We start from the raw sequence: 12,720 nt of genomic DNA on the forward strand, positions 1-12,720 counted from the left end.
AACATGCATCAGGCTTCATTAACCGAAATGAGCTGGGCAGATGCAAAAATATAAAAAAAACAGGTAAGTGTCTTTTCATTTTAAGGCTTTATTGTTCTACTAATACAACAGAAATCCAGTGAGCGCACACCATGGCCGTGTTGGAAAGCTGCCTGCGTCACTCTTCGACAAGCCAGCAAACAAATACTACTTTAACTTTCCATTAACGGCGCATTTAAAGCGTATTCACTCTCTGCAGAGCTAATGTAGAACTCACACTGTAACATCTAAGTCAGATGATCACTGGATTGATTCTGATATATTTACAGTATCCTGTTGTTGAAAAGAGCTTTCTTTGACAGACATTAGCCTGTTTCTTTCACATCAGTTAGGCTACTATTTGTTAAGTTGTATGGATATCTACTAGATATACTGTATATTGTAATATTCACATAGTAAAGGATTTTGTTAGGTCATTGGCATGTCTTCAGAGTTTGCATTGAAGACAGTTCTGTGTTCACAAACAGGGCCAAGTGAGACACAGGACATATCCCAGACAGCTTACAAGTGTAACATTAGGCTAACTAAATACAACTGTACTGTGGCTACATTAACTAGCAGCTGTTCCATGGTTTTTATAGTATGTAGTCGGTTTTGTTCAAGTTATATTAAACTGCACCTGAGTTTTTATAATCTCCCCTCTCCAGTCTATTCTCCATCTTTTGTCACGGCAAATACCCTCTTTAGATTAGAAATGAGCATTTAAATGCTTTATTAAAAAAAAAATAGGGGGGGTATGCACCCGAACCCTCCTAGTCCTTCTGCGTACCCCCCACGTTCCAAGTCGCTCCTACGCCCCTGTGTTCATACAAAGGCTACATGCAGAATGTTTAAGATTTTATTCTCTATCGTTAAAATAACAAACAGAGCCACAAAGGACCACTGCAATAATTGTAGTGTGTACAATACAGTAATATAAAATACACTACATGATTATATAATCATAATTATATTGCTAATTTCAAGTGTAAAGAGTTTTACAAGAGTTGTGAACTTTTACCACATTCTTGCGATAATATAGGCTACCAAAGCAATAAAAAAAACTAATATTATATGAACACATAAAATACAGCAGGTTAGTGCTGAATGCAGAGGATGCTATTGTTGATATTACAGCCTAATTATTTGAAGTCAGCAGCTGTTTGCACTCGTTTTGTCACAATTATGGCTGCTGAATTGGTGTGATGGATCAGCTCTGACATTTTCCTATGCATAGGCTACATAATTCACCTGGCTCCTCACCAAATTAATAATTTTCTCAGATTTAGCCCAACTCGACAGGTCCCTGGAGCTGCAGGTGATTTCTATATTGGGTTGTTTTGATGTGTTTTCTTTACTGATTTACTTCAATGATTAGAAAGGGGACTGTCAGTCATTTTTAACGTTACATGCACAGTAATGTCACAGCAAATATTGTGGGACATTTAAGCAGAAATAAACTTGATAAAATTATAAACTTATATACAGAGGGAAAACTCTGCAGAGGAAACAGTTTTTAGTTTTTGAAATTCATGTGTGGATGCCCTGATGGAGCTCAGGATTGTTCAGGAGGACGACTGCTTTACTCCAAACAGTATGAACCTGGACTGTGTGTGAGAACTTTTGGATGTGTAGAAGAACACAGAACATGAATTATCGTTTGATCCTGAGCGAGAGAAGTAGTCTAATACGGATGTCCGGACCTCGGGGACCTCATAGCTGGTTACGGTATTGGGTTAAAAGGAGATCTTGTGGAAACGAAAGCAAACGCAATCTACTCTTTCCGCGTTTTCACAAGCCTGCTCCTGAAGCTGCTGCCGCTGCCGCTGCAGCTGCAGCTGATAACACGAAGTTACAGAAACTACAGAAAACGAACCCAATGCTGTCCTAACGGTACCTGGTAAGTGAACGTAGCATCATTAGCGTAACTGCAACAGCAGGATTGTTGCTTATATTGAATTGTAGAACTCAAGGGCATCACTTTGTGTTGAAAAGTTGTGGGGACATAGGGGATAAGATTAGGGGTGTGACGAGACACTTAGCTCGCGATACCGCGACACCATTAGGTTCATTAAAACGAGACGAAAAGATCTTTAAATAATGTTTTAAATATATCCTCATTGCTGAGATATGAGTGGGAGGTCTGGGGGAAACTTTGATAATTTATATCTTTATTTCCTGCATTGTGGTGAAAGTTTCTGCACCAATATGGTGGAAATGTTTTGCGGTTAAAGACCGCGGTGAAGTTAGTTTTAAGTTGGATATTCGACAGACATTCACCCAGGATCCAGTGACGGCTTTTTAGTCAGTTCACCCAGTGACGGTTGTATAAGTGCGGTTAGCTCACCTCTGATGGCTCGATTTTAACCAACGGGGGTTAGCTTAGGGACCATCAATAAATTACAATTGTGAAAACAGTGTTATGGGAAAATCATTATTTATTTCAATAGCTTCCAAGTCATGTGACACAGGGACTTCAAACCAATGCCGAACTGTAGTACTGCACTAGGTAAATGAGACACACCCCTTCATATTTGATTTGAGTGCATTTTTTATTTTATATGAATATTTATTCATAAAAATGAACTGACTTTTGTGGAATAAACTGGTGTTGTTTGTGCTCCGTGCTAGAAACAGGACATTCTTACTGTGATGGACTATATTGATGTTTTGTAATACAATTTTCCTTTGCAGTTTTTGATGCTGCCTTGCTATCCCATTGTGCTTGCTCACTCACACACGTGCTACTGTTGAGCCTGGCCAGTTAGATACAGAAAGGAGCACACACACTCAGAACTATAGAGTTTTAACACTGTGATCCTAACTTTACACTATAAAATAACACTTTAAATTATGACAATGTAGACCACCATCGCTCTAGTATAATGATAACAATTTAGGTTATAATGCTCCAAAATAATTCACAACAGCAGCCTCACGACGTTTATAGGTCTGTAGCTATTGACTCTGCAGAAAGTTGGCGACTTCTGCGCACTGTGCGCCTCAGCATGCGCTGAGCCCGCTCTGTGATTTTATGTGGCCTACCACTTCGTGGCTGAGTTTTCGTTGTTCCCAATCACTAATAATACCCCAACAGTTGACTGTGGGATATTTAGTAGTGAGATCATTTAACAAATGGACTTATTTCACAGGTGCATGCCTACGTACTTGATTTTATACAGCTGTGGCCATGAAAGTGAACACCTGAATTCAATGATTCGGGGTGTGTCCTTTAACTTTTGACAATTTAGTGTATATTGCAGTACATTTTTTTGTTGTTGTAACAAATCATGCTTTGAGAGTTTTGAGCTTTGAGAGTTTGTGCATGGCTGCTAACAAAATCAGTTTTTTGGAGGCTGTTGCTGTTTTTCAGAAAATAATGAAATAAATTATTTTTTCATAAATGTATATAAATGCACACAATGAAAATCAATGATATCAGTTTAATTGTATTTAATTTACAAATGTTGAAGTTCATCATATGGCGTTACTAAATCCTTCACCTGAATGGTTTCACTGGCTTCCCCAGAAATTGTGACCATCCTTCAGACAAAAAGCTCCAGAAATCTCAAAAAACTGAGCTGGTTGTGGTTCATATGTAGATTAAGAGAAAAGCAAAACCAAACCTACATGAGTGAATCGCACATATTAAAGTTTTGCCATACATGGTTCCTCACCCAGTGCTTTTCAATACTAATAGTTAATTATCAACAAACAAATACCTATGTTAAAAACTCTTAAACCACTTAAAAAATATATTTTCTTTTTTTCCCAAACAGCTAAAAGCTGACTCTACAAGGAGTTAAAGCCAGCGTGCCAAGTGAAGACAAACTGATGTCGCGCAAAAGGTAAATGAAATAATATTTATTTATATTTAATAATATTTATTCACAGCAAAGCAAGACATGAACAGTACGAGATACAATTTTTTTGTCCATAAATATGGCCTTCGACTCTTTGTTCATTTCATTTTCTTGTTCTCTCTGTACACAGTTTTTTTCTTTTTTGAGTCCCTGATTTTTGGTGAGACATTTTCATTTAGCTAGTCAGTTCACTTGTTGTCACATGTTTCCTTGAAACGGTGTGCAAGGGATCAACTGTCTGATTTGAATGTATTCCAGGCTCTTGTCAATTGTAACAATTAATTGTTAAAATTACCTGTGGACAAGAGGTACTTTTCAAATAATCAGTTTCCTTACAAGTAGCCTAAATGTCTTTTTTCTGGTAGTTGCACCTTCCATATTTGTTTACCTTTAATTTACACAGGCTTCCCCTAGCAACCCCATGTTTAACGTTATAATGCTATGGACTGTGAGTTATTTCCCCAGGCATTGATGTGGACATACAAGTGTGCATAAAGGGTTTAATAAGATTTGACAGTGGGACAGCCCTAAACCCTTTATTAAGGGAACACACCTCAAAGTCCATGAGTGTGGAGATTGTGAATTCATCCTACACAAACCTCATCAATATATACTTTGTTTATTTTAAGTATAGCAGATGTGACAATTAGTTTATCTTAAATACCATATTTAGATTGTCATTTTATGTTTCTGTGTGGTCATGTTGCATCTCCTTGTGGTCATTTAGTGTCTATATGTTGTCGTTTTGTGTCTCACAGCTTCCTGCCACAGCAGATTTACACTGACACTCCTCTGTGCAGATATATGAAATACTACACCACACTATACACAATATTATAGAAAACATAAAAAAAATATTTGAGATGCAGTTTACATTTTCTTACAGAAGAGCTGGTCTCACCTTTTTTAAATTGTTTAACTAATGCTACTGTATTTTAATGAAAAATTAGAGTGCCTCAGTATGCTGTGCAGCTATAATATGAAGGCAAAAACAAGAACTTTTGGATTGGATTTGGTTAGAAGATACTTACTATTAAGAGACCAGTGACACCGAAAACCATTCTGAAATTACCCTTAAGAAACTATGAGAAGCCACCTAGGCCAAAATTGAATACTTCGTTTGCACATCCATCCATACACGCTCGCATATACATACATACTGTCATGCACATACATACATACATACATACTTCCTTGCACATACATGCATACTTACTCATTTGTAAGTATGTGTGCATCCGCGAGGTGAGTATTTATGTGTGCAAGGTTAATATGTAAATATGTGCGAGTTTCAGAATGAGTTAAAGTACATTTACTTATTTGGCAGTCACTATTATCCCTGCAAAAATGAAAAGTAATTGGTCATGACTGGGATTTGAACCAGGAACCTACAGCATGAACAACAATTATTCTGACACTGCACGATTCAAACAGACAAATACAGGAAAATTGGGTTTGTATTAGCAACTTAATAAAGCTCTGCTACAGCCGTAAGAGAGCCGTCAGTTATCAGCGATGCTCATATCAGATAAAATAACTAAGGATCCTAAATTTATACCACAGTTTTTATTAAGGTAGACTCTGTAGGTCAAAAAACTCTGTATTACTGGACAAACGAAATGCAACGATAAAAAGTATTAAAATATATTTAATTTAATAAAAACCTCAAGGATTATAACTTTAACAACACGTTTCAAGACATGCCGAAACCCTACATACCAAAATACCTTTTCTTAAGGTGAACTAACAGTGGGCTGATCTTCCATAAGGATGCGAGTGAGCAAGCGAGTATGTATGTATGTGCAAGCGAAGTATTAAATTTTGGCCAGGCTGCTACTCATAAAAAATGCACCTACCGACCCCTGTATGCATCTATGGTTTGTTATCTCGAGATCAGGAGAAAATTATCTTGTTATCACGGGAAAAACAACATTCGTTATCTAAAGATCACAAGATAATTATCCCGTGATCACAAAAAAATGGAATAAAAAAAATAGTTGAATCGATGGCCGCTTAGGGCTTCCATAGAAAACACAATCAAGACATACTTTTAACTGAGCTCTGTGACTTTCCACCAAGAAATGCTAACTGCTCATCAGTTTATTTAATTTATTTATCAGCGATAGTGAGTGCTTGTGGCTGCTGCCAGATCTTACTCCTGCACTGTCACAGCCCTGGGTAAAATGTCCAACTCCACAACAACAGTTCAGTGAATAAGTTGAACTTATTTTAAAATGTCACTAACTGAATGATGATTTGTGTCGCAGAAAGGAACTACAGAAGGCCTTGTGCCGCTATACCACAAATACGCTCGCCTACATTGACACAGTAAGAGGATTCTGCAAGAGGATCTCTAAATGGATGCTTGGAAGGGAGTCAGAGCTGGAAATGATGAAGGACATCAAAGACAGGGCTGACAAAATTGACCTGAACATCAGCCATGTTACCCAGTCAAAGAAAAAAGGTACGGCTATATGGGAGTATATGAAGAGCAAGGTGACCCAGGTGACTGCAGACAGCAGGCGTGCAGAGCTGGAGAAGGAGCTGGCTGCTGTGGTGAAGGACACTCTGGGAGGCCTGGAGAAGCTGGACTGCTTCCTGGATGCAGTGGAGAAGCTGGCGGTCACCTCACTTCATGTGTTCAAGGAGGAGAACCAGGTGTTACACCTGCCCCAAGGGATCAGCTGTGAACAGGTTCAGGTTCTCATTGCTGCTGCACAGCTAATCTGCCCACAACTCCTCAAGTTTAAAAGAGATGCAAGTGTCTTCTTCCTTCCCAAACTTCAGAATGTGGAAGTGCTGTCCTATCAGCTGGACAAATACATTCAGACCACCCAGACAATCTGTGACAAGTTAGAGCAAAGGTAAACTTCATTGTGGTGGCAGAAAATTGATTGAATTGTCTTATATTCATGCTAATAATTATCCATTGTGTACTTATAGACACCTAACTCTGGCAAAATAAACAACATCTATAATAGAAAATTCATCTTTCTTTCACAGCTCTTTGAGTGGGTTTAGCCTTAAGATAGCTACTGACACTTTGGTAGAGCTCGATGTGGATTTGTCTGAAGATGAAATACAGAGGATGCTTTGTCACATTAATCAGCTCCATAAAATCAGGTAAGAATTTATCCCTGTGTGTTTTTGCCATATCATGGCAACACATTTGTGCATGGTGTTATTTATAGTAATATTAATGTAATCAGCATGATTTATATTAAAAGACTATTTCATACACACTGCATTAATCTCATTAGGATAAATCCTAATGACTTTGGTTTCCTATATTGCCATCATCCAGTCAAAGGTTTAGTTTATCAAATACTTTTAGGACCAAACACCTGCAGAACATTCCCATCAGCCTGATATGTACATTCTGTTTAGTGCAAAGACTGTTTATAAAAGAGTTTGGTGCTGATTAGCAAGTTTTAGCATGCTAATGCACTAAGCTAAGGTGATGACCTGCTAAACATCAGCATGATAGCATTGTCATTGTGAGCATGTTCATATACTGGCATTAGCATGTAGGTCAAGCACCACTGTTGAAATGTTTTATAAAGGGAAACACAAAATTCAGGCGGCATGTGACAATTTAAAATATAAAAATATAATCTTATGCAGGAAGGCTCTCAGGTATTCTGCATTGCTTTTGAATATGTATTTTAGATCCTTTTGTCATTTAAAATCATCCCTGCTGAGTCAGCACACATGCAGGCATGATGTAGTCTTTCCTCCTCTTTTGTGTCTTTTGTAACGGGGTGTCACCTCTTAAATGTGCTTGTGGCACCTCAATGATAAATTATTTCATTTTAATTAATTCATTATAAACTCCTGGACTTTAATAGCTCCTGTGTTTCAGTGGGTTTTCTGTTCATGGTCAAAACTTTCTGCACATTCAGAATCCCACAAGTTTGTGTTCTCTGATATGTTGGCAAAAAAAGTAATATTACAAGACTAACATCATGATTTAATGAGAATTACCTGTCATAAACCCTGCTGTGCATTACATTATTGCACTTCTGATATGGTAGTCCCTAGTGCGACTAAAATAAATTATAAAATGAAGCAGATCAAAAGCCCAAATAGAATTTTAAAATAACACAATTACCTTTGAGATTTTCTCTTTCTTCTTCTGTTCAGGATGAACCAGGACTTCCGGATGGTGTTCTTGTTTCAGGAGGAATCGGGTTCTGGCTTCATCAGTGAGTTCACCAAGCGACAGCCCGGGATGCTGCAGTTTCTCAATGAGCTGGAGGAGAATGCTGTTCAGCTAGACAGGATGAATAAGGGGGCAAAGATCTCCAGTGTTGCAGGCAGCTCAGTGGGGGCAGTTGGAGGTGTGCTTTCAATTGTTGGTTTGGCATTAATTCCAGTGACAGCTGGAGTGTCTCTAGGTCTGTTAATAGGTGGGACAGCACTGGGAATTACCAGTGGGGTCAACAGTCTTGTCACCACAGCCACAGAGATCGGAATAAACCGTAAACATCAAAAGAAAGCCAGTGAAGTCTTCCAGAGCTTCATGAAGGATGTGCAGATTCTCCAGGATTGTCTGGACGATGTGATCAAAAGAGAAACAGATAAGATAGATGAGGCTATACCAGTAGGAAAGGTGCTTTGTAAAGCTGGTGCTATCAGAAATGGAATTTATGCGCTTGTTGATGCTGCCTCTGCTGCTAAGATGTTGAGAAGTGAAGAGCTGATTGTAAGTGCTGGCAAGGTGGTGGCCCAGGAAGGTAAAGCATTTCGTAACGTGCCCAGGGTGGCCTCAGAAGTCCCAGATATCGGTCAGGTAGCAGTCAAAGGGCCTCTTGCCCTCTCCAAGTCAGCCAGGGCCGGTTTCATTGCAGTCAATGCTCTTTTTCTTGGCATGGATATCTTCTTCATCTGTAAAGACAGCATTGGTCTGGCCAAAGGCAGCGAGACTGAAGTCTCACAGTTCATCAGAGCCAGAGCTACACTTTGGAGCTCAGAGATGGACTCGTGGCAGAAGATCCATGACTCCCTGTGCAAAGGTCTGCTGACGTCAGAGGAAAAACAAGCTCTCCTGGAGACGCCATTTTATTCAGAGATGGAGCTGAATAAACAAAGTGAAATGGAAATGAAATTATGAAGTGGACTAAAGACATGAAAGGAAAACATTTTGTGTAATACAGTAGTGCAGTGAACAGAGATTACTATGTGCCTTTTCCCAACTCTGATGGTGTGTTCAGAGATGAAATCCATTTAAGGTGATCAAATCATGCATGAAAATTCAACCCTGCTTGTATTAAAGTTGTGTTTAGCACCGAATAACTTCTATTCTACCTCTAATCTATTGCTGAAGAATTCTTAATTAGCTATAATTCTTTTGTTAAGCTTGTTTTAAAACATAATGATAAAAATGTAAAAGTAAAATAACTATTTTATTTTAAGTTGCTGTCGCTGTCATATAAATATAGCAGAGTAGAATTTTATGCAAAATATATTCTGTACAATATGTATGATCTGCATTATTCGCTCCACATTTTTCATGCACAATCAAATAAAGTAAACATGTTGTAATGAGTAACTGTATGAATATGATCAGGGAATTCCTGAAAACGAGCATTGCTCTACCTGAAATTAATAAAGGTGAAAAAAGTTTAAGCAAAGGATAACAGCAGGCTACTCAACTGTACTGTTTGCAAGGCCAAATAACTAATTTTAGTTTTCAGCATGATGCTCGTTGCCACACACAACGCAACAAGCAGGAAAGAAGTGCTGAGATTCATCTTACATCAATAACAAAACATTTTACAGTCACATCCGAGGACACAGGGGAAGTCAAACAGATACCAACTTTACAAATTTCCAAACACTGCTGTCAGGCTCAACACTGGCAGTGATCCTTATTGAAAACGAGTGATCTATCTATGTTTATATCTATAAAGTGTTCTCAATAATTATAAAAATCAATTCTAAATGGCTTGGAACCAACGGCAAGCACAAAAGGATTTACAAAAAATGACCAGCAGGTGTCGGGCTGCACCTCCATCAGCTGTGATCTCCTGGAGCCACTTGATCAAACATGCTCCACTAAGTTAATTCGGCAGTGCCTAAAGATTCATCCTACCTGTACCAAAAACAGAACAGATAATCAAAAAGGACCTTTTTTTTTTTTTTTTTTTAACTACTAAAACATCTGACATTGACTCGGTAGAAACACATGTTCGCATCGAAATAATTATGTTCAGACATATGCGTAGCAGCCATTATACATGAGACATGTCCCCCCCACATTTCAAAATTGATGTTTTGCCCCCTCACCTTTTTCAGGCGATTTCGGAGTTGGCTCATACTCCATATCAGACATGATTAAACGGTTGAAACGCGGACAAAAAAACATGTAGCCTAACATTAGGCCTCTGAAAAAAAGTCCGACACCACGCAAAGGTGGTGCTGAAAACTCAAGGGGGAAAAAAAGAGTTCACTCCAGGCTGGTGCAGTCGGTTGATATTACAGACTTTTCTTTTGTGCTGCTGTTACTTAGCCTGAAGACAGTAGTGAGGACGCCTGCAGCGGTGGATAGTTAGACTAGTAGCCTAATGCAAATTTGCAAAATGAATGTATAAAATAAACAAAGTCATTGGCACAATTTCACGTTCCTTTTTAAAACTATACTTTTACTCTTTACTCTAGCATTTTCTTTAGGCCACTACTGTTAATAGCGCCACATTTTCACATTGATACCTTCATAATTTACATAATGTCTGTAACATGCATCAGGCTTCATTAACCGAAATGAGCTGGGCAGATGCAAAAATATAAACAAAACAGGTAAGTGTCTTTTCATTTTAAGGCTTTATTGTTCTACTAATACAACAGAAATCCAGTGAGCGCACACCATGGCCGTGTTGGAAAGCTGCCTGCGTCACTCTTCGACAAGCCAGCAAACAAATACTACTTTAACTTTCCATTAACGGCGCATTTAAAGCGTATTCACTCTCTGCAGAGCTAATGTAGAACTCACACTGTAACATCTAAGTCAGATGATCACTGGATTGATTCTGATATATTTACAGTATCCTGTTGTTGAAAAGAGCTTTCTTTGACAGACATTAGCCTGTTTCTTTCACATCAGTTAGGCTACTATTTGTTTTAACGATGTCCGACGGTGAGTCCATAAACAGAATGTTGCAGGAGAAACTAATCTTGGCTTTCACTCAGCAGCTACCAGCTGTTATTAATTCACCAAACATTAGTTTTTTAGATGCACAGAGAGAGAGAGAAAATATGGGTGGATAAAACAGTCCTGTTGGGCTTTACTCGTGACGCACAGCTTCCTCCATATGAAGGTTTACCTGCTTCAACAATGAGCTGCTCTGTGTTACTGCCACAATGATTCTTGGCGTTGTAAAGATTATTTAGATGCTTTAGGAATAATCAGATTGTATGGGCTGCCAGCACTACTGTAAAGCAAGTGGTTTGGTTGGCTACATCTTCATGTTAGAGAGGAGTTTCTAGTTTCGAAAATGTATTTTAAGGCCCCCACAAATGCCCCCACAAATGCTTTGTCTGACCAGGGACAAACTCCTGGGCCATTTGTTTGCCCCTGTCCTTGACCATAACACCCTGTGTCCTGAGGTGTGTATGTGTCACTGCTACATGTCCATAAACAATTTAAAAGTAGTCAAAATTGTCACACAGAGATGAGAATCCTAAAGTATTTTAAGAGGAAGAGGTCAGAGGTCACAGGAGTAGGAGTAGAAAAAATAAGGAGGATGAGCTTGTAAGTTGTATGGATATCTACTAGATATACTGTATATTGTAATATTCACATAGTAAAGGATTTTGTTAGGTCATTGGCATGTCTTCAGAGTTTGCATTGAAGACAGTTCTGTGTTCACAAACAGGGCCAAGTGAGACACAGGACATATCTTAGGATAACTAAATACAACTGTACTGCGGCTACATTAACTAGCAGCTGTTCCATGGTTTTTATAGTATGTAGTCGGTTTTGTTCAAGTTATGTTAAACTGCACCTGAGTTTTTATAATCTCCCCTCTCCAGTCTATTCTCCATCTTTTGTCACGGCAAATACCCTCTTTAGATTAGAAATGAGCATTTAAATGCTTTATTAAAAAAAAAATAGGGGGGGTATGCACCCGAACCCTCCTAGTCCTTCTGCGTACCCCCCACGTTCCAAGTCGCTCCTACGCCCCTGTGTTCATACAAAGGCTACATGCAGAATGTTTAAGATTTTATTCTCTATCGTTAAAATAACAAACAGAGCCACAAAGGACCACTGCAATAATTGTAGTGTGTACAATACAGTAATATAAAATACACTACATGATTATATAATCATAATTATATTGCTAATTTCAAGTGTAAAGAGTTTTACAAGAGTTGTGAACTTTTACCACATTCTTGCGATAATATAGGCTACCAAAGCAATAAAAAAAACTAATATTATATGAACACATAAAATACAGCAGGTTAGTGCTGAATGCAGAGGATGCTATTGTTGATATTACAGCCTAATTATTTGAAGTCAGCAGCTGTTTGCACTCGTTTTGTCACAATTATGGCTGCTGAATTGGGTGATGGATCAGCTCTGACATTTTCCTATGCATAGGCTACAAATTCACCTGGCTCCTCACCAAATTAATTATTTTCTCAGATTTAGCCCAACCGACAGGTCCCTGGAGCTGCAGGTGATTTCTATATTGGGTTGTTTTGATGCTTTCTTTACTGATTTACTTCAATGATTAGAAAGGGGACTGTCAGTCATTTTAACGTTAATGCACAGTAATGTCACAGCAAATATTGTGGGACATTTAAGCAGAAATAAACTTGATAAATTATAAACTTATAT

At 38.4% G+C, this 12,720-nt stretch overlaps 1 protein-coding gene across 1 annotated transcript; it reads left to right on the forward strand.

Annotated features, from left to right (window-relative positions):
* The first annotated feature begins 1,779 nt into the window (after positions 1-1,779).
* LOC119894209 lies at positions 1,780-9,432 on the forward strand. The gene is made up of 5 exons (XM_038706815.1): positions 1,780-1,918; positions 3,798-3,866; positions 6,149-6,745; positions 6,885-7,004; positions 8,025-9,432. Exons 2-5 carry the CDS (start codon positions 3,853-3,855, stop codon positions 8,992-8,994), a joined length of 1,701 nt encoding a protein of 566 aa, XP_038562743.1. The 5' UTR covers positions 1,780-1,918; positions 3,798-3,852; the 3' UTR covers positions 8,995-9,432.
* Positions 9,433-12,720: the final 3,288 nt, after the last annotated feature.

Source organism: Micropterus salmoides, unplaced genomic scaffold (genome assembly GCF_014851395.1).
Source record: "Micropterus salmoides isolate LMB-PRFRI ecotype aquatic unplaced genomic scaffold, ASM1485139v1 Ms_hic_scaffold_10, whole genome shotgun sequence".
NCBI classification, from domain to species: domain Eukaryota; kingdom Metazoa; phylum Chordata; class Actinopteri; order Centrarchiformes; family Centrarchidae; genus Micropterus; species Micropterus salmoides.